At 64.1% G+C, this 23,189-nt stretch overlaps 1 protein-coding gene across 1 annotated transcript in view; it reads right to left on the bottom strand.

Moving 5' to 3' along the window:
- Positions 1-16,809, bottom strand: part of ZFYVE28 (zinc finger FYVE-type containing 28) — a 42,085-nt gene extending 25,276 nt beyond the window's left edge. The window contains exon 1 of the mRNA XM_059677355.1: positions 16,429-16,809. Within this exon, the coding sequence (XP_059533338.1) occupies positions 16,429-16,467 (39 nt within the window). The 5' untranslated portion in view covers positions 16,468-16,809. The remainder of the gene's footprint in view (positions 1-16,428) is intronic.
- Between the last annotated feature and the right edge of the window lie 6,380 nt (positions 16,810-23,189).

The following is a 23,189-nucleotide window of genomic DNA, read 5'->3' as shown; positions in this document are numbered from 1 at the left end:
CCGTGGAGGCTCCCCGTGCTGGACGGTGCTCCCAGCACCCGACGCCGAGGAAGCGTCACCCTGCTGCCGGGCACGCTCCAGCCACGTCTCGCCAGGCGGGCCTCCCCTCCTGACCCCGCGGGCAGGGCCAGACACCAGGCCGTGAGTGGTGCACTCAGACGCGCGGGGACCTGCGGGGCCTCACGCCACAAGCCACCCGCATGCCGAGCCCCGGGCCCTCCGCTGGGAGCGGCAGCCGCACAGAAAGCGCCTGCTTCTTTTATTTTTATAAACATCTAATAGACTGACATGTCTCAGAGGACTCCTGTTTCTTTCTTTGTTAATCCTTTTTTCCCATTGATTTTTAGAGAGAGTGGGAGGGTGAGAAACAGAGAGACACATCGATGTGAGACACATCCCCTGGTTACTCCCCACAGGGGCCCCGACCAGGTCCAGGATGGAGCCTCACCGAGGTACGTGCCCTTGACCAGAATCAAACCCGGGACCCTTCAGTCCTCAGGCAGATGCTCTATCCACTGAGCCACACCGGCCAGGGAGAAAGCGCCTGCTTCTGAGGGCGGTGTGGCCAGGTCCGCCCCGATGGCGCCTGTCTCGAGGCGAGTGCGCTGTGCACAATGCCGCCCGCAGTCGGGCCGGACCCAGCATATTCGGGGGCCGGAGGCGGGGGTGTGGAACCAGGCTGCCCACCGGAGACCTCGGCTCTCTGGGGGAGAAAAGCTGGCCCTGCAGGCTGTCAGATGGGGACCGCGTGTCTGTGGTTCGTCCCATCAGAGTCCTCCTGCTCGGCACCTGTGGGGGGTCAGGCTCCGGCCTGCCCAGCAGCACCGTCCCCTCTCCTCCCCACGGCCCTGTGTGCAATGCCCCTGCCCGTCTCATCTGGAGGGCAGGAAACCGGGCACAGAGAGGCCAAGACACCGGCCAAAGTCACACAGCTACGGGGTGGCGCCGTGGGGTCGGGGCGGCCGGTGCACCCCACCACCCTGCTGACCTTCGTCCTTAAATACACGGAGAGCGATGAGTCATCATAAGCCACATCTAATCCTTAAAAGCTGCCCCTGGGGGGCGGGGGGCGGGGAGGGCGGCGGGGGCACAGGTACGGGGCCTCCTCTGGGGGTGATGACAGCGCTGGAATGAGACAGCCGCCCGCGTGGCGTGGCATTGGCCCTGGAGTTTGCAGCTCCAGGCAAAACCAGGGGCCTCTGGCTCTGCCCTGGAAGGAGGCGGAGCCGCCAAGCTCCCCCCAAAGGACCTCGGCTCCGTCCTTCTCGCCACCACAGGCGTCTTATTGCCACGAAGTCCACCGTGCTCCTTTGCAGGCCCCGAGGGGAACCACCCTGGGGCCCCCCAATCACACAGCCCGGGAGCCCATCACCCCAGCCCGGTGGCTCAGCGCCTGCTCCCCACAGCTCCCGGCTCCCGCATCCTGACTCACGCGGCCCTTGAGCACAGCGTGGCTGCTGCCACACGGAGTCTCGATGTATTTCGGGTAGTTTTTAACGCTATAAAAAGGATGTCATGCGTGTGTGATATTTTGAGACGGGCTTTGTCACATCCTGTGCGCTGCCCGTGGAGTGACTTCTGCAGCCAGCGCCCCTCGGCGAGCCCACGGGCACGCAGCCCCGCCGCCAAGCAGATTCGTGAATGCCCTGGCTGCGGGCACTGTCCCCAGGAGGCGGCAATGGCTCCCTGTAACAATTCACTCCCAACTCGGTGGTTAAACAGCAGGAGGCATTACTGTAGCGCTCTGAGGACAGAGCCCCAGCACAGGGTCAGCGGCTAAAACCAGGGGTCACAGGACCGCTCTCTCTGGAGGGTCTCGGGGAGACCTGTGTCCCCGCCTCTCCTGGCATCTAGAGGCCGCACTCCTCTTGGAAGCCCAACGGTGCACGTCCGTCCAGTCCCAGTTCCCTCTGGCCATCTTCGGTCCCCCCTCCACTGCTGCCCCTCCTCCACGGAGGCCCCTATGGTCACACCGCCCCCCCCCCCCCCCCCCCGCTAATCCAGGGCCATCTCACAAGGCAGCCACCTGGTGGCCTTGGCTCCATGTGCAACCTGCATGTGACCCCTGCTACTCCCAGGCTCTGGGGGTCAAGGCGTGAGCTCTTTGGGGCCCACCACCTGCCGGCTGCTGGCAGTGCTTCTGGGTCCCGAGCTTCACGCCTCAGCAGCCATGTCTCAGGTCTCAGGACCCCCTTCTCTCTGTTTAAAACAAATATTTTTATCGATCTCAGAGAGGAAAGGAGAGGGAGAGAGAGAAACATCAGTGATGAGAGAGAATCACTGATCGGCTGCCTCCTGTACGCCCCACACTGGGGATAAAGCCTGCAAGCCGGGCATGTGCCCTGACCGGGAATCACCCTGGCGTCTCCTGGTTCATAGGTTGGTGCTCAACCACTGAGCCACGCCGGCCGGGCTGGTACTGTTTTAGAGACCAGAGGTCACAGCAGGTTTCACCTCTAGGGAATGATCTAGAAGACTGGAGAGACCAGGATGGGACACAGGGGACAATACTGAACAGGCAAAGGGGGTGAGGCCCCGTGCTCAGGGGGTAACTGCCACCCCTCAGCTGCTCTAGGGCAGGTTCTCATTCTTAGCCTTCACATTCAGTGACTAGCTTCATTCTATGTGTGTACTAGAGGCCCGATGCACAAGAATCATGCGAGGGCCTTGGCCCCGCCCCGCCCGGTGTGGCTTCGTCTGGAAGGAAGGACGTCCAGAAGGACGTCTGATCTAATTAGCATATTACACTTTTATATCATAGATATGATATGTAATCAATAGAAGTATAATCAATAAACCCAAATTAGTACATGTGAATAGAATCAACTTATATGTATTAATTTGGATTTATTGATTGTATTTCCACATCAAAATATACTTCGGATATATGGGGTAAATAAAATTATTAAAATGCTAAATAAAGCCCTAGCCCGTTTGGCTCAGTGGATAGAGCGTCGGCCTGCAGACTGAAGGGTCCCAGGTTCGATTCCGGTCCAGGGCACATGCCTGGGTTGCGGGCTCAATCCCCAGTGTGGGGCGTGCAGGAGGCAGCCGATCAATGGTTCTCTCTCATTATTGATGTTTCTATCTCTCTTTCCCTCTCCCTCTCTGAAAACAATAAAAATATGTTTAGAAAAATGCTAAATAAATAAACCAATAAACCCGGTGGCGCTGTCTCACCTCGGAGGGCCCGCTCCTATGTTCAAGGGCTGGTGGCCCCGGCGCCTCCCGTCCTGACTCTCCCTCGGCTCCCTCATGGGCGGGGGGCCTGCGTCTCCCCCGGGCTGTCGGCCTGCTGCTGGCTGACTCGGGCTCCGGGAACCTTTCTCCCGAGGGCTGGAGCTTTTCCCGGGAAGTCCACTCAGAGGAGCTACTCTGCCGGCCCCCAGGTGACTCAGGCCCACGGGGAACCAAACTGGGTGTGGGGCCTTCCCGGCCGCCGGCCAGGGCACAGCTGAGTGGGTGTGAGTGGGCCTCGAACCCGCGCACCGGAGCTCAACCCAGAGCCAGCCCTGGCCCCACAGTCCCTGCCACCCATCACCCACCCCCACACCTCACGCCAGGGCCACCACGGGAGTGACCCCAGGACACAGTGTCCCGTCCACCACCAGGAGGCGGAGCTGACGGCCTCTGAGGATGGCCTGGCCCTCGGATCCAGGGAGAGGGACCTGTGGCCTCCGAGCTGGGCCTCGAACAGCAGCCCCTGGAGAGACGGCCGAGCGTCTTTCCGCTCAGCCGCAGAGCGACTCCTCCCCGTGACCGCCAGGGACGCGGCGCTTCTCCGAAAAGACCTCCCCAGATGCCAAACCCTTTTGTTTATTGCGGTGAAAGTCACATAACATACAATTAACCATTTTTAAAATGTGTATTTTTATTGATTTCAGAGAAGAAGGGAGAGGGAGAGAGAAGCATCAATGATGAGGGAGAATCATGGGCCGGCTGCCTCCTGCACGCCCCCCACTGGGGATCGAGACCCACAACCCAGGCCTGTCCCTGACCGGGAATCGAACCCTGACCTCCTGGTTCATAGGTCAACGCTCAACCGCTGAGCCACGCCGTCCGGGCCAATGAGCCATTTTAAAGTGAGCAAGTCAGTGGCACGTGGTACATTCACACTGTTGTCCAACCCTCTGTCTCTAGTTGTAGAACCTTCTCATTGCCCCAGAGTAGGCCCGCATCCCTCAGCCGCCACCCCCTCCCTCCCCGCCCAGCTCCGCTGTCTCTGGACTCGCCTGCTCTGCACGTGCAGTGTTCCGCGTGCACAAAAGCACACTGTGGCCTGTGTCTGGCTTCTGACCCAGCACCGTGTTTCGGGCTCGCTCGTGTGGTAGCAGGTAGTTAGTTCCTCCCTTTTCGTGGCTGAGTAACACTCGGGTGAGCACAGACCACCTTCACCTGCCCAGTCACCGTGGGCGGGCCTTCTGGCCGTTATGGATGTTACCACGAGCACGGGGCGTTCTTAAATGCATCTGACATTGTTTGTTTTTTATTGATCTTAGAGGAAAGGAGAGAGAAATGTCAATGTGAGAGAGAAACATTGATGGGTTGCCTTCCACACGCACCCCAACTGGGGATCGAACCCCCAACCTGGGGATGTGCCCTGACCGGAAACTGAACCGCCACCAATCAACTGAGCCACGCTGGCCAGGGCGCGGCTGCCATTTAGGTAGTTTACTGTCCTTTTAAGCTATTTTATAACATCCCTAAAAATCATTAGAATCATCCTCAAAAATGGAAAATCCGAAGATAAAAATGTCTGCCCTACACCCCCCCACAGTGGGTGTGCTAACCCATCTCCCCCAGCCCGTGCCATGGTTGGGGGGAGCACGCTGGAGTACCCCCACGGCAGAGGCGCGCAGACCCCCACGCAGAGCCCGAGGGCCCGGCCAGCAAGGGGGTCCCACGCGAAGTGCCCCCCTCCGCCACCACCCCCCCATGGGAACGGAGGCAGAGCCTCAACCTCCCTGTGCGGAGGGGAGGCCGCTCCATTCAGCGCACCGGCTCCCCCCAGAGGTCGCCACCGTGCGTGACACATCCTACCCTCCTCCCTGCAGCGCAACTCTTCAGCCGGTTTAAACCCATTCACTCCTGTCCTCCCAACGCCGCGTCCCCACCGACATCTGGGCGCCTGGCGGGCAACTGCTCCACCAGATGAGACTCAGGTCAGCACTGAGGACAGCTCCGGCCCCTCCGGCTGGGCCCCCAGCTGCGGGGACGGGCGAGGCCTCATGTGGAAAACAGGGTGCACTCGGACAGCCCGGTTGTTAACAAGCCCCCAAACCTCAGCGGCTTAACCAGGAGGCCCATCCCCGACCTGTCATTCCACCAGCCCCTTCCCCTCGGCCTTTGCCGCCCACGGCCCTGGGGTCCTCTCCTGGATCCTGAGCCTCCAGCCAAGGAACTGGAGGGAGGGCGCAGGTCACAGGTCACAGGCCACGGCCACGGCCACAGGAAGACGGCTTGAGAGGTTCTGGGGCCGGGCCTGACATGGTGTCCCCACTGCTGCCCACGTGGGAGGCGCATGCCCAGGGGCAGTGAGGGCACAGAGGGCATTGCCACTCCTACTGGCAGCTCGTGACGGGCCCCTCGCGTGCTGAGGGTGTTTCCTGAAACTGATCACCCCCCCTTTCGGTGGTGGGGCTGCACCTGCTGGACACGCCCACTCTCCGGTGACAGCTGGAGCGACGCTGGCCTCTGGGGCCCAGAAGACCCGTGTGGGGTTCTGGGAGAAGCCCGCGCCTCTTTCCTGCCGTGCGCCCCCGCGCCCCCCACCCGGCCATGATGGCAGCCCTTAGTCAGGCCGCTACTGCCCACCTAACTCCACACGCAGGCCCGCCACCCCCGCCTGACCGACAGGGACACTGAGGCCTGCAAGGACGCCCCTGCTGCCCTGTACGCTGCCCTCTGCTCAGACCTGAAGCCACGGCAGGTGGCAGGCAGGACAAAACACAGCCCCACGGGGGGTAGAGGGGCAACGAGGGGCGAAGGACAGACGTGTAATCCCTTAACCGATAAAGAACAAGAACACAGCCTCACAGCGCCCCAGGCGCTCTGTCACAGGCAGGACTCGTGGGGGGACACTGCACGCAGGGGGCGCACAGCACACGGGGGACACACAGCACACGGGGGACACAGCACACGGGGGACACTGCACGCAGGGGGCGCACAGCACACGGGGGACACACAGCACACGGGGGACACAGCACACGGGGGACACAGCACACGGGGGGACACAGCACACGGGGGGGACACAGCACGCAGGGGCGCACAGCACACGGGACACAGCACACGGGGGACACAGCACACGGGGGCGCACAGCACACGGGGGCACACAGCACACGGGGGACACAGCACACGGGACACAGCACACGGGGGACACAGCACACGGGGGCACACAGCACACGGGGGCGCACAGCACACGGGGGCACACAGCACACGGGGGGGACACAGCACACGGGACACAGCACACGGGGGACACAGCACGCAGGGGCGCACAGCACACGGGACACAGCACACGGGGGACACAGCACACGGGGGCGCACAGCACATGGGACACAGCACACGGGGGACACAGCACACGGGGGGCACAGCACACGGGGGACACAGCACACGGGGACACTGCACGGGGGGGACACAGCACACGGGGGACACAGCACATGGGACACAGCACACGGGGGACACAGCACACGGGGGGCACAGCACACGGGGGACACAGCACACGGGGGGCACAGCACACGGGGGACACAGCACACGGGGGGCACAGCACACGGGGGACACAGCACACGGGGGGACACAGCACACGGGGGGGACACAGCACACGGGGGACACAGCACACGGGGGCGCACAGCACACGGGGGGACACAGCACATGGGGGCGCACAGCACATGGGACACAGCACACGGGGGACACAGCACATGGGACACAGCACACGGGGGACACAGCACACGGGGGGCACAGCACACGGGGGACACAGCACACGGGGACACTGCACGGGGGGGACACAGCACACGGGGGACACAGCACACGGGGGCGCACAGCACACGGGGGGACACAGCACATGGGGGCGCACAGCACATGGGACACAGCACACGGGGGACACAGCACACGGGGACACTGCACGGGGGGGACACAGCACACGGGGGACACAGCACACGGGGGCGCACAGCACACGGGGGGACACAGCACATGGGGGCGCACAGCACATGGGACACAGCACACGGGGGACACAGCACACGGGGACACTGCACGGGGGGGACACAGCACACGGGGGACACAGCACACGGGGGCGCACAGCACACGGGGGGACACAGCACATGGGGGCGCACAGCACATGGGACACAGCACACGGGGGACACAGCACACGGGGGGCACAGCACACGGGGGACACAGCACACGGGGGGCACAGCACACGGGGGACACAGCACACGGGGGGACACAGCACATGGGACACAGCACACGGGGGACACAGCACACGGGGGGCACAGCACACGGGGGACACAGCACACGGGGGACACAGCACATGGGACACAGCACACGGGGGACACAGCACATGGGACACAGCACACGGGGGACACAGCACATGGGACACAGCACACGGGGGACACAGCACATGGGACACAGCACACGGGGGACACAGCACACGGGGGGCACAGCACACGGGGGACACAGCACACGGGGGACACAGCACATGGGACACAGCACACGGGGGACACAGCACATGGGACACAGCACACGGGGGACACAGCACAAGGGGGCACAGCACATGGGACACAGCACACGGGGGACACAGCACATGGGACACAGCACACGGGGGACACAGCACATGGGACACAGCACACGGGGGACACAGCACATGGGACACAGCACACGGGGGACACAGCACACGGGGGGCACAGCACACGGGGGACACAGCACACGGGGGGCACAGCACACGGGGGACACAGCACACGGGGGGACACAGCACATGGGACACAGCACACGGGGGACACAGCACACGGGGGGCACAGCACACGGGGGACACAGCACACGGGGGACACAGCACATGGGACACAGCACACGGGGGACACAGCACATGGGACACAGCACACGGGGGACACAGCACATGGGACACAGCACACGGGGGACACAGCACATGGGACACAGCACACGGGGGACACAGCACATGGGACACAGCACACGGGGGACACAGCACATGGGACACAGCACACGGGGGACACAGCACAAGGGGGCACAGCACAAGGGGGACACAGCACACGGGGGACACAGCACACGGGGGACACAGCACACGGGGGACACAGCACATGGGACACAGCACACGGGGGACACAGCACATGGGACACAGCACACGGGGGACACAGCACATGGGACACAGCACACGGGGGACACAGCACATGGGACACAGCACACGGGGGACACAGCACACGGGGGGCACAGCACACGGGGGACACAGCACACGGGGGACACAGCACATGGGACACAGCACACGGGGGACACAGCACATGGGACACAGCACACGGGGGACACAGCACATGGGACACAGCACACGGGGGACACAGCACATGGGACACAGCACACGGGGGACACAGCACACGGGGGGCACAGCACACGGGGGGCACAGCACACGGGGGACACAGCACATGGGACACAGCACACGGGGGGACACAGCACATGGGGGCGCACAGCACATGGGACACAGCACACGGGGGACACAGCACACAGGGGACACAGCACACGGGGGACACAGCACACGGGGGACACAGCACACAGGGGACACAGCACACGGGGGACACAGCACACGGGGGACACAGCACACGGGGGACACAGCACACGGGGGACACAGCACACGGGGGACACAGCACACGGGGGACACAGCACATGGGACACAGCACACAGGGGACACAGCACATGGGACACAGCACACAGGGGACACAGCACACGGGGGGGACACAGCACACGGGGGGCACACAGCACACGGGGGGCACAGCACACGGGGGACACAGCACACAGGGGGCGCACAGCACATGGGGGCGCACAGCACACGGGGACACAGCACACGGGGGACACAGCACACGGGGGACACAGCACACGGGGACACAGCACACGGGGACACAGCACACGGGGGACACAGCACATGGGACACAGCACACAGGGGACACAGCACACGGGGGGGACACAGCACACGGGGGGCACAGCACACGGGGGACACAGCACACAGGGGGCGCACAGCACATGGGGGCGCACAGCACACGGGGACACAGCACACGGGGGACACAGCACACGGGGGGGACACAGCACACGGGGGGCACAGCACACGGGGGACACAGCACGCAGGGGGCGCACAGCACATGGGACACAGCACACGGGGACACAGCACACGGGGGCACACAGCACATGTGACACAGCACACGGGGGACACAGCACACGGGGGACACAGCACACGGGGACACAGCACACGGGGGACACAGCACACAGGAGGCACACAGCACATGGGGGGCACACAGCACACGGGGGGCACAGCACACGGGGGGGACACAGCACACGGGGGGGACACTGCACGCAGGGGGCGCACAGCACACGGGACACAGCACACGGGGGACACAGCACACGGGGGCACACAGCACACGGGGGACACAGCACACGGGGGACACAGCACACGGGGACACAGCACATGGGGGCGCACAGCACATGTGGGCACACAGCACACGGGGGGGACACAGCACACGGGGGGGACACAGCACACGGGGGGGACACAGCACACGGGGGCACACAGCACACGGGGGACACAGCACACGGGGGGGACACAGCACACGGGGGGGACACTGCACGCAGGGGGCGCACAGCACACGGGACACAGCACACGGGGGACACAGCACACGGGGGCACACAGCACACGGGGGACACAGCACACGGGGGACACAGCACACGGGGACACAGCACATGGGGGCGCACAGCACATGTGGGCACACAGCACACGGGGGGGACACAGCACACGGGGGGGACACAGCACACGGGGGGGACACAGCACACGGGGGCACACAGCACACGGGGGACACAGCACACGGGGGGGACACAGCACACGGGGGGGACACTGCACGCAGGGGGCACACAGCACATGTGACACAGCACACGGGGGACACAGCACACGGGGGACACAGCACACGGGGACACAGCACACGGGGGACACAGCACACAGGAGGCACACAGCACATGGGGGGCACACAGCACACGGGGGGCACAGCACACGGGGGGGACACAGCACACGGGGGGGACACTGCACGCAGGGGGCGCACAGCACACGGGACACAGCACACGGGGGACACAGCACACGGGGGCACACAGCACACGGGGGACACAGCACACGGGGGACACAGCACACGGGGGCACACAGCACACGGGGGACACAGCACACGGGGGGGACACAGCACACGGGGGGGACACAGCACACGGGGGGGACACAGCACACGGGGGGGACACAGCACACGGGGGGCACACAGCACACGGGGGACACAGCACGCAGGGGGCGCACAGCACACGGGGGGACACAGCACACGGGGGGGACACTGCACGCAGGGGGCGCACAGCACACGGGGGGCACACAGCACACGGGGGGGACACTGCACGCAGGGGGCGCACAGCACACGGGACACAGCACACGGGGGACACAGCACACGGGGGCACACAGCACACGGGGGGCACACAGCACACGGGGGACACAGCACACGGGGGGACACAGCACATGGGGGGCACACAGCACACGGGGGGACACAGCACACGGGGGGGACACTGCACGCAGGGGGCGCACAGCACACGGGGGGCACACAGCACACGGGGGGGACACTGCACGCAGGGGGCGCACAGCACACGGGACACAGCACACGGGGGACACAGCACACGGGGGACACAGCACACGGGGGACACAGCACACGGGGACACAGCACATGGGGGCGCACAGCACATGGGGGCACACAGCACACGGGGGGGACACAGCACACGGGGGCACACAGCACATGGGGGCACACAGCACACGGGGGGGACACAGCACACGGGGGCACACAGCACACGGGGGGCACACAGCACACGGGGGGGACACTGCACGCAGGGGGCGCACAGCACACGGGACACAGCACACGGGGGGCACAGCACACGGGGACACAGCACGCAGGGGGCGCACAGCACACGGGGGGGACACAGCACACGGGGGCACACAGCACATGGGGGCACACAGCACACGGGGGGGACACAGCACACGGGGGCACACAGCACACGGGGGGGACACTGCACGCAGGGGGCGCACAGCACACGGGACACAGCACGCAGGGGGCGCACAGCACACGGGGGGGACACAGCACACGGGGGCACACAGCACACGGGGGGGACACTGCACGCAGGGGGCGCACAGCACACGGGACACAGCACGCAGGGGGCGCACAGCACACGGGGGGGACACAGCACACGGGGGCGCACAGCACACGGGGGGGACACAGCACACGGGGGCACACAGCACACGGGGGGGACACTGCACGCAGGGGGCGCACAGCACACGGGACACAGCACGCAGGGGGCGCACAGCACACGGGGGGGACACAGCACACGGGGCACACAGGGGACGCACGGGGGGGACACAGCACGCGGGGGCACACAGCACACGGGGGGGACACAGCACACGGGGCACACAGGGGACGCACGGGGGGGACACAGCACGCGGGGGCACACAGCACACGGGGGGGACACAGCACACGGGGCACACAGGGGACGCACGGGGGGGACACAGCACGCGGGGGCACACAGCACACGGGGGGGGACACAGCACACGGGGGACACTGCACGCGGGGACACAGCACACAGGGGACACAGCACACGGGGGACACACAGCACACGGGGGCACACAGCACACGGGGGCACACAGCACATGGGGGGACACAGCATGCGGGGACACACAGCACACGGGGGACACTGCACGCAGGGACACAGCACGCGGGGACACACAGCACCCCATGGGAGAATTGCGCCACCGCAGGCTCTGGGATGGGCATCCACACGTTGCAAACAAGCGCATCTGCTGCTCTGGGCATCCCTGAGGCTGGAGAGGGCTGAGCATCTGAGTGACCTCACAGGCTCCCGTTCGGGGGGGGGGAGGGCACGGACGCTGGAGCCATTAGGTGAGGCTTCAGACCTCGGCCCTGACTTCCCGTCAGCTCGCTGCTCTGCCAAGCTCACGCCCAGCGCCCAGCGCCCAGCAGGGACAGTGATGACGGCGATGCCAGCGCTCTCCTCTGCAGCTCGCCCTCCCTGCGGACGCCGCTCTGCCGGGTTCTGCCCCGCCCGCAGGGATCCATGAAGCCTGGGCAGTGAGCGAGAGCCCTGCTGAGTCGCTCCCCAGACCTCAGGCCTCCCGCTGCCCACAGCCGGGCACTGCTGTGGGTCTGGAGGAAGCCTGGGGAGGGCGGGGGTGAGGGGAGCAGACCCGGCAGTGGGGAGGGAGGGGCCGGTCCCTTCGGAGTTGAGGACAGAGCGGAGCCTCCGGCCCGCCTCGCCCGCCCTGACAGCGCTGCCCAGCATCCTTCCCAGAACTTCCCGGCCCGCTCTGTGCCAGGCACCTGCTGGCAGCAGGACGGGCCCGGCACAGGCTGACCCCGGCTTTCCGGAAGCCTGGCTCTCCAGCAGCTCACGCAGACAGCAGGGTGGTCCTCCGAGAGTGGCCTCAGCGCTGCGGGCGCTCAGCCTTCGTCAGCGTCGCCGCCGGCCAGGAGTGAACACGGACACCCCAGGCCCCGGGCTCTGGCCCAGGGGGGCCGTCACCCAGCCCGTGGAGGCCCGTCCATCTGGGCGGCATCACCCACCCGCCGGCAATTCTTCCTCAAAGACGGAAAACAGTCATCCCGGCCCATCACTGCCACCTCCCGCTGACGGCCGGGAGTGCCCCCTCCCACACGCCTCCTCCAGGCCGCGTCAGTCCAGAGGGGACAGTCCCTAAGCTTGGCGTGAAGGAAAACCACCCGGAGTTCAAAAGACGGCCTTCGAGCAGGCACGTGGAGATGGGAGAGTGCAGAGGGCCTCTGAAAACATGTTTTAAATTGGTTTCACAGAGGCCGGGCGAGGGAGAGGGAGAGAGAGAAACATCAGTGATGAGAGAATCGCTGATGGGCTGCCTCCCTACACGCCCCCACTCAGGAAAGAGCCCACAACCCCGGCCTGTGCCCCGACCAGGAATCGAACCCTGACCTCCTGGTTCGTAGGAAGATGCTCAACCACGGAGCCACGCCGGCCGGCCAGCCAATGGCATTTTAATGTGAAACGACTGCACCTACATCAGATTTATTTTCTTCTCAACTCAGGTAGTTACTAATGACTCAGACACGAAAATGATCCAGCGTCAGGAGCAGCTAAAAGCACTTCCCAACGCTTCTCAGAGCGACAAGGACGAGTGTTTCTGGTCCCGGGGCACTTCCCCTGCAGCCGCGAACAAGCAGCTCAGTGTTCCGCGCACACAGAGCTGGGGTTCAGTCAAGAATGCAGTTGGGATTGTATGTGCATCTCAACACAAAAGCAAAAAAAGTCCTATCGCAGGCCACCGCCTCCCCCAGACACATCCTCCCACCGCTCACATTGAACACGTCAACCATGCCAGGCCCGGAACCTTCCCAGGCAGCCTGGCTGGGTGCTGACTTGTGCCGAAATGTGGTAAATTAGGTAGGAGGGGGAGCATAAAACTCAACTCACAATGCCGGGCAAACGGCTGAGCTGTGGTGTAAAGAATGAAAAGCTGGCTGGGGTGACCTAACATACCCCACGCCTCGAAACAATCAAGACATTTAAGTCCAAAGACAGATCTCAAATAAGGGACTGCCCAGCCTCGGGCTGCACACCGGGCACCGCTGCCCGCAAATGCCACGCAGGACAGAGATGTGGGGTGCAGATGCGTCCGGAGCCCAGGGGTCAGCGACAAGAATTAGACAGTATGACGAGATGACAGGGAGGAAAAGGCAGGAAAAGGCGAGGATCAGAACGAACACCGCCCCCTCCGGCCCCTGGGCACACATCTGGGGGCCCGTCACCAGGGTTGGTAACTCACCACCCCTACCCGTGCCGGTCAGGCCCGGAGCTGGCCTTGCAGGGGCGGCGCCCGCCACAGAGGGAAACGTAGGGACCCCATCCTCAGCTCTGCGCACACGCTCAACGACGGGGCCGCATCCTTCTCCGCTTTTAAAGACTTGCCCTGAGTGACACGGGCAGGGCCCAGCATTACCCAGCGGAGGACACCGGCCCCACCATCCCTTCTCCCTCCTACAGCAGAGCCCGGGAGGCGGGCGGCCCTGGCCGCGAGGCTCTTCCAGCCCCGCCGGGACCGGGACCGAGGCGCCGGCCCAGACCCCTGACAAAGCGTTTCTGAGACACCAGCGTTACCTGACCTGGGACAATGTCCCTTGGCCCGGCCATTTGTCACTGAACATGCAGTGCTGCCCCCACCCATGACCTCTGACAAGCAGACTTCGTTTTTCCTTTACTCGGGACAGAAGTCACACAGACAGAAGCGGTTCCCTGGCAGCGGCTGCCTGCCACCTTCCCTGGCAACCTACAGCGACAGCAGGCAGGGCGAGCCTCCTGGGGGCTGAGGCCTGGGGGGTGAGGCCTGGGGGGCTGAGGCCCGGGGGCTGAGGCCTGGGGAGTGAGGTCTGGGGGGCTGAGGCCTGGGGAGTGAGGTCTGGGGGGCTGAGGCCTGGGGAGTGAGGTCTGGGGGGCTGAGGTCTGGGGAGTGAGGTCTGGGGGGCTGAGGCCCCGGGGCTGAGGCCTGGGGAGTGAGGTCTGGGGGGCTGAGGCCTGGGGAGTGAGGTCTGGGGGGCTGAGGCCTGGGGAGTGAGGTCTGGGGGGCTGAGGCCTGGGGGCTGAGGCCTGGGGAGTGAGGTCTGGGGGGCTGAGGCCTGGGGAGTGAGGTCTGGGGGGCTGAGGTCTGGGGGGCTGAGGCCTGGGGGCTGAGGCCTGGGGGGCTGAGGCCTGGGGAGTGAGGTCTGGGGGGCTGAGGTCTGGGGGGCTGAGGCCTGGGGAGTGAGGCCTGGGGGGTGAGGCCTGGGGCACTGAGGCCTGGGGAGTGAGGCCTGGGGGGTGAGGCCTGGGGGGTGAGGCCTGGGGGGCTGAGGCCTGGGGGGTGAGGTCTGGGGAGCTGAGGCCTTGTGGGGGCTGAAGCCTGGGGGGCTGCGTGAGAAGAGGGCCAGCAGAAGGGAGCCAAGGGCAGTGAGGCCCCAATCCACACTCAGCGCCAGAAGCCAGGGTCCTGTGCAGCCGCCACCACCCCTCAGTAGGGTTACATGGCAGGAGGGCAGTGCTGCTGCTCCAGGCAGGCAAGGGCCCGAAACCAGGGGCCCAACGCAGGGCCCCAGGCACCCTGAGCCCCAAACCAACACACACTGGGAGGACTCTTCCCTCCAAAGGCCTGGAGCCCTCAGGTCCCTGAGCTCGCGTCCCACAGCCTCCAGGCCTGTCCTCCTGAGGGACCTGCTGCCGCCCCACTCCAGGAGGGCACAGATTTAAGGAAACGCCACCCGGAGGGGGGGGGCGGCTGGGAAGTGGTTCCCCTGGGAGGAGAGGTGAGTCCCCTGGGTCCAGCAGCGACATTCGACCTCGGATGTCCAAGGCGCCCTTTGGTCACCGGTGACCCCACCCGAGCCACCCCCCCCCCCAACCAAGACCTGGGCACCTGGGGGCCCTCCCGCTTCGAGGGCCTGGACACAGAGGGTGCCACTAGGACCCTGCGCCCAGGACCCTGCACCCGGATGCTCTGGCCTCAGCAGACAAGAGCCCAGGCGGGCGGGTGGCGGGGACACAGCGCCCGCAGTGCGACTGGCGCAGCCGCCGAGGCTCGAGGCTCCCGGCGCGCCGCCCAGACCGGACCGACCCCGCGCCGGGAGATGGGGGAGCGCGCCGGTGGGCGCCGGGCACGGGTGGGGGCGCCGCTGGCCGAGGTGTGGACCGGTCCCGGCTCTGGAAGGCAGGGCCCAGACAGTGGATGGGAACCCGCTCTGGACACAGGGCCCGGGGAGAGGAAACGGGGTTCCCTCCAGAACCCGGGGGAAGTGGACGGGTCTGCCCCGGGATGCGGAGAAAGGTCGAGAAGTACCTCCCAAGCCCAGAATGGGGGGAGGGGTGGGGAATGAGGAGTCACCGGTGCAGGACTCAGGAGCAGGGGTCCGCTACGGGCTGGGGGAGGGGGGGCGCGAGGTGCAAGCGGACACGGGTGGCGTGGGAAAGGGGCCGCCCTGGGCGCGGGCGGGGGCGCACCCAGGCCGAGGGTGCGCGCGGGCGGGTCCGTCGCGCACGGGGCTGGGCGCCCTTCCTGGACACAGCCGCTCGCCGGGACCCACCGCGGGGGAGGGCGACGTCAGTGCTGGGCGGAGTGCGGGAGGTCTGCGCGGGCGGCGGGACGGGGCCGCTCACCTTGGGTTTGTACAGCCACTTTCGGAACCTGTGCATCATCGCCGCGCCGGCCCGGCCCGCCCGGCGGCCCTCCCTCCACGGCGAGGCGCCCGGGCCCGGCGGCGGCGGCGGTCCCAGGGCGCCGGGGGGCGCCGGGCAGGTGCGCAGCCGGGAGATGCTCCGCCAGCAGCGCGCGGCGCGGACCCGCAGACCGCGGCGGGCGACCGGCTGACGCGACTCGGGGCGCCGGCGCCTCGCCGCTCACTGACACCCGCGCCTCCGCCGGCCCCCGCCGCCCGCGCCGCACATGCGCCGAGGCCCGTGAGCCCCCTGCCCGCCGCCCGCGGTCCAGGCCGCCCAATCCGCAAGCCGCGCCGCGCCCCGCCCGAGGCGCGCTCCCCGCCTGGGGCAGCCCGGGCGTCTAGCGGGGCCTGGAAACTACAAGTCCCGTCGGGCATCGCAGGGGCGGGGCCCTGTCCTCTGCCGTGCCGCGGGCGCTAGGCATTCTGGGGGTTGTAGTCTTCTCGCCACGGCGCAGGCGCGTGATGCTGGTTGCTAGGCGACGACACCCAACCGGCACGCCCTTCCTCCGCCCACGGCAGACGCTCGGACGCTTGCAGAATCCCATCGGAGCAGGAGCGAAGTGGGGCAGCCACCGAAACTGCGGGTCCCTTCGCGCCCTCTGTACCGGGCAGCCCCGGTGGCGGCGGGTGGAGGCGAGAAAGAAGGTGCGAGAGCGCGTGGAGCCTCCCGCAGGCAGGTACGGAGGCGGAGAGGCGGGGCCGTAGTGGAGGGGCGAGGCTGTTCCCTCACCCGCACCGCCCCACCACCTGCGGGCAGTTCCCCCGTCTGTGCTTCCCGCCTCCTTGCTTTCGGTCACCACCTTTTTGGACTTCCCGGCTCCTTGACTAAAGTTAACGGCGCCCTTTTTTTTTCATCGCCCCAGTAAACAGGACTTACCAGGTGTACCGGTTAATAGTGCGGATTTTGTAATCAAAGAAAACACGATAATTTCAAGAGAAATATCAAAAGTGCTTTATGCAAAGTAATGTCCATCGCTAGCTATACATTTCCCCCATCTTTCAGGTAATTTGTGGATACCGTCCCGATAGAAATTTTCTTGTTTTGAGGCAGACCATTCAGAGACCAAATTTTCCACGTCTTCGTACATTTTGAAGTGCTGCTCAGAAAGTGCGTGTGCCATCGATCGGAACAAGTGGTTCCCTGAAGGCGCAAGGTCTGGTGAACACGGCGGGTGGGTTCATACTTCCCAGGCAAGATCTTTTCACGTGTCTTTAACTGGTTTTGAAGTGTGTGATGGTGCATCATCATGAAGCAAAATTCCTTTGCCGTGTCTTCTGGCCCATTCTGGTCGTTTCACAATCAAAGCGTGGCTCAAATTGATTATTTGTTGTCGGTAGCAATCAGTATTAATGGTTTCACCTGGTTTTAGAAGCTCATAATACACCACACCTTCCTGATCCCACCAAACGCAGAGCATGCCTTCTTTCCGAAGCAATTTGGCCTTGCAGTCGATGTTCACGGTTGACCTGGATCAACCCGTGATTTTGTGCATTTGGGATTCTCACAATAAATCCACTTTTCATCGCCAGTCACAATTCGATGCAAAAAAGACTTCCTTTCGTGCCGTTGAAGCAACATTTCACTGATGACTTTTTGGTTTTCCATTTGTCTTTCGTTCAGTTGATGTGGCACCCATTTTCCTTCCTTTAAAACCCCCGTGCTTGTAAACGATCAGAAATTGTTTGCTGAGCAACGTTTAATCTTTCTGCAAGTTGTTTTTGAATTTGACACGCATCTTCATCCAATAATGCTTGTAATTGTTGGTCTTCAAACTTTTTCGGTTGACCTGGACGTTCTTTGTCTTTCACATCGAAATCATCACTTTTAAAGCGTTTAAACCAGCGATCACAAGTATCTTGAGATGGAGCATGTTCACCATAAGCTTCCCGAAGTATACGATGACTTTCAGCAGCACTTTTCTTCAAAATAAAGTAATGAATTAAAACTTCCCACAAATGCTCTTTTTTTGGCACAAAATTCGACATTTTTAAGCGTAAAAATATCGATGATGTTAACACCTTCAGAAAATTTGACATATGAAGTGTTGAAGCTTGCTGTCAATACCACAAAATAGCACACGTATCAAATCACATATATATCAACATATGTGTAACTCTAGTGAAAAAAATCCGCACTATTAACCGGTACACCTGGTAAAGGAAGAAAAGGATAATTCCCCCGTATTCACTAGTTCCCCCCCCTCAATATTAACTATTTCCCCCTCCCAACGGTGCCCCAATTTGGATCCATCAAAAGTCACCAAAATCTGAGAACCTATCATGTGCCGAGCAGACGCTAAAAACAGGTATGGGGGCTCGCTTTAAATTCCCACCGTCAGCTGGGGAAACTGAGGCACGGAGAGGTTGCCACACTCTGGCCGGGAGAGGGTATCCAGGGCGGCTGCCTCCCCACAGCCTGGGCTTTCCCTGCCCCCACCCAGCGCCCCCTCCGGCTGCTCTGAAAGGGAGGCTGCTCTGAAAGGGGCTGGTTTAGGAGCCGGAGAGGGGAGTGGCGCCTGCCCGGGAGAGAATGTGCCCTCCGCTGCTCCTGTTGCCCTGGCACAGGGTCGGGGTGCCCGGATGGTGCCGGCCCCTCTGTTCCGCTAAAGTCAGTGCCGGCCTCCCAAGTGCACTGAAAGGTTTCGGGTTCGATTCGTGGTCAGGGTGCGTGCCGGCTGGACCTCTGGTTGGGGTGAGTACAGGAGGCGACAGATCGGTCCCCGCCTCTTCCTCTCTGTGTGCTGGTGGTCACCCAGGTCCGTTTCTGAGAACCTGCCTGACTCCCCCGCTGGCCTCCAGCTGCCACCCAGCCGCGGCTCCCCTAAGCCTACCACCCGCTGGAGTTGCCTCCTCTCCTGAACCCACCACTCCAACCAGAGTCCCACCAGCCCCTCCTCCGAGGCCGTCCCTCAAAGTCAACCCCGATCGCGGTGCTCTAAGTCCAGCGATCGGAGCTCAGCCCAGCCGCAGGTGGCCGGCTGAGTGAGTGCTCCCCTCCCAGACACGTGCTCCTGGCCGGATCACCCATCGTCACCGTCCCTGCCGCTCCCTGCGGCTCTCCTGTCTCCTCGGCTGAGCCTCCGGCTCTCCCACCTTCGCACACGAGAGCCTCCAGACTTAGTGCTGGGAAGCATCCCCGTCATTTCGGGCGCCTTCCTGCGTCATATTTCGCAAACACCCATTTCCCCACCTGCCCACACTCCCGCCTGCAGCCTGAGCCTGGCCCCAGATCCCCTGAAACCCAGCGTGTCCCACTGCGCTCTCCGTCTGCCCCCTAAAACCTGCTCCTCCCCCAGACACCTTGTCCGGCGTGAGACTCGGGCAGACACGTGGTGGACTGTGCTCTGTGGGTCTGTCTGGGACTGACTCCAAGGCCGGGGTGGTGGCTGCTGCTCAGATTCTCCTGCCCAGTTTGAAGCTGCCGGGGGGAGGGGGGGGTGAAGGCCGACCTCAGGGCAGTGGGCGTGTCCCTTAGGACTGGTTTCGGCTGCAGGGAAGAAAAATGCAGCATCATCGGAGCCTAAATAAGATTATTCACGTTTCCATAAAGGAGACCCAGAGGGAGCGATCCTGGGAGGTACGGCAGCCCCCAGACCTCCTCAGGGACCTGGGCCCTTACAGCGTGCTCTCCTGCTGTCCTTACATGTTGCCTCCCAGTGCAGAATGGCTGCCGAAGCTCCTGCCATCGCCTCCTGGGTCCAGGCAGCAGGAGGGAAAGAAGAGAAGGGCATGCCCCTCCCTTACGCAGAGACGTTCCCTACGTCTCAGACCCTGTCGCTTCTTGTCTCGCCGCTGCCAGGGCGTCTGGAAAGGGCTCAACGAGAAACCCGGGTTTGTTTCCACGGGAGGAAAGGGAGAGCGTAGCTTGAAAAACAACCAGCAAAACAGCCGCGTGGGCCTGCGCCTGAAGCACAAGCCGTCAGAGCATGACTTGGCAGCAGCCCCTGGGAGACGCTTTCATCAGAATTAAAAGCAGGAACAGAATCTGTTTTAATTAAGACACATGTGGGATCCCTGCGAACAGAAGCGGCTCTGGTGCGTGAGGGTGCTGCGCTCGTCTGTGGCGAGTAAACGTCACTCTCGTTTCTGTCTGTGACGGATCTGCTAAGAAAAGGGAAGTGCCGGTCGGCCCAGCCCACCCCGGAGTGTCCTTGCATCTGAGGTAGTCACGTCCTGATTCGTCAAGTGAAAAGTCGATACCCAAAAAGGCGGTAAGCGTGGGAACTGAGCCCCACTGCCCACATGGCCGGTCTCACGCCGTGAAAATAAAGCCGAGCCCTGGCCCGCGTGGCTCAGCCCGTGGGCGCGTCATCCCCGACGCTAAGAGGTTTCGGGTTCGATTCCCGGCCAGGGCCCACCCGGTTGGACCTGTGGTCGGGGTGCGTACGGGAGGCCGCAGACCGGTGCCTGTCTCCCTCCCTCTGAAATCAGTGGACACGTCCTGGGGCGAGGATTACAAAAATATAAAACAAGTAAAGCCGCGTGCTGAAGGCAGGCAGCGCTGACACCTATTTCCAACCCAAAGCTGTGAGTATTTTTTGTGATCCTCACCCGAGGATCTCTCTCCATTGATTTTTAGGGAGAGTGGAAGGGAGAGGGAAAGGCAGAGAGGAACGTCGATGTGAGAGAAACACATCGATGGGTTGCCTCCTGCACGCACCCCGACCAGGGCCGAGGCCGGGGAGGAGCCTGCCACCGAGGTACGTGCCCTCGACCGGAATCGAACCCGGGACCCTTCATTCTGCAGGCCGACGCGCTCTCCACTGAGCCACACCGGCCAGGGCAAGATGTGAGTACTCTGACTGAGTTCACAGGCTAACTGCCGTGGGAATACACAACCCGAGAGCCTCTTTTGCGACGTGCACCCTCCTGGCATGGCTGCTCCGGGCCGGCAGTGCAGAAGGGACGGTTCAAGCCCAGCTGGGCTGCTCCAGGGCCACCCTCCTCCCCACCACCCTCCACAGACCCCCTCTGCACCCTCCCCTGCGCTCATCGTCCATCCAGGCCCTCTGCGCGGGGGAGGGCGGCTGGTTCTCTGGCTGCTCCCTGACTGGACCTCCCTCTCTCCAGCGGTCAGGCTCCAGGACGGGAGGGGACGCAGGGAAGCCTTGGGCCGGAGCAGCTCCCAGGGCGCACACGCAGGCCACCCCTGTCGCCGCCCCGTGAGGAGCCGGAGGCCTGGGTCATTCCTCCAGGCAGAGCTGGGCTCGAGGCTGACAGAGGAAGGCGGGGCGAGGGCCCTCCCAGGGCAGCCCCCCCCCTCCCGTGACCACCACGGGGGGACGGGGCCACAGAAAACTCCATCCTGAGCATTGTGTATAACGTTATGTATAATAGAAACAGAAGATACGATTGTATTCATTTCAGAGAGGAAAGGAGCGGGAGAGAGAGAGAGACACGGATGATGAGAGGATCATGGATCGGCTGGCTGCCTCCTGCACGCCCCCCACTGGGGATCCAGCCCGCAGCCCGGGCCTGTGCCCCGACCGGGAACCGAACCGAGACCCGGTTCCCAGGCCGACGCTGAGCCAAGCCGGCGGGCTATGGAATCAGACTCTACCCCGTGACCCCTTTCCCTGCGAGCCCCGCATGGTGGGTGCCGTTTCCTTCACGGCACTGACGGCGCCTCTTCGCCAGCTGTGGCTCATCGACGGGTCGCGGGTCAGGCGGAGGTGCTAGGCCTCAGGGACTCCACAGGCAGGACCACCCCTCATGGGGGTGGGGAGCCTGCCCCCCCCAACACAGTTCTGTGCTCTCTCTCGTTGACTTGCTTAGCAAGCATATTGTGGCCCCTGTGATTTCCCAGGGAAACGAGGAAACCGGGCTTTACGGAAGGCAAAGCGTCTGTGAGAGCAATGGCTCAGGCGCTCACGTGGCCTCGGGTAGGCCTGCCCCGGATGGCAAAGGCGCCTTTCAGGTTAAACCGAGGGCGCCGTTTAGGGAACGTGGTCCTCTGTGTGTCCACATTCCGCCACTCACTCCATCGGCGCTTCCGTGGCACCGGCTGGGTACCCCCGCCCCAGGGCGCGCGCGGTCTGGCTTGGCCAATAGCCGGTGCCCAGGGAGGCCCACAGCAGCTGCCCGGCCAGCGTGGAACCGGGGGCCTGAGAGGAAGCCCGCCCCTTGAGCAGTGCCTGGTCCCAGCCCCTCCCCACAGTCCCTCCCGGCTCTCCCAGGGGCGCTGGGCACGCCGTCTCCTCCAGCTCATGGGTCCCAGGGCGTTCAGAGCCCGTACGAGGCCTGGCCACCGCCGCTGTGCTCCCTCTCTGGGTCTCGCTCCCTCATCTTGAAAATGGGGGTGTCGAACAACAGTCAAATCAAGAAAATGGGGGTGTCGAACAGGGTGACCTCAGGTCTTCTTGCCCTGACATTCTGTGGGGAGGTCCCACGTCCCACTGGGCAGGGCCTGTGGAGTAACCCCGACTGAACCCTGGGCCGAGGTCCCGGCCTGTGCAGAGCTGTGGGGTTTGGGGGCCCGTGGGGGCAGCCTGGGCCGGCAGCAGCGGATGCAGGGACACGGTCTAGGCAGTGGCCCGGGGCGGCCACAGCCGGGCCCCCACTTCCATTCAACTCTCCTCGCCATGCGCGGGGCCGGGCCGCCGGCGGCCCCCTGTCCGCGTGGGTGAGGGTCCTGGCAGCGGTCGGAGGCCGCGGAGGGTGTGACCTGCGCGGTCTGCTTGCAGGGCGCCTCCCGGGAAG

This window comes from Myotis daubentonii, chromosome 1 (genome assembly GCF_963259705.1).
Source record: "Myotis daubentonii chromosome 1, mMyoDau2.1, whole genome shotgun sequence".
Taxonomy (NCBI): domain Eukaryota; kingdom Metazoa; phylum Chordata; class Mammalia; order Chiroptera; family Vespertilionidae; genus Myotis; species Myotis daubentonii.
This window is presented reverse-complemented; position numbering and strand designations above follow the sequence as displayed.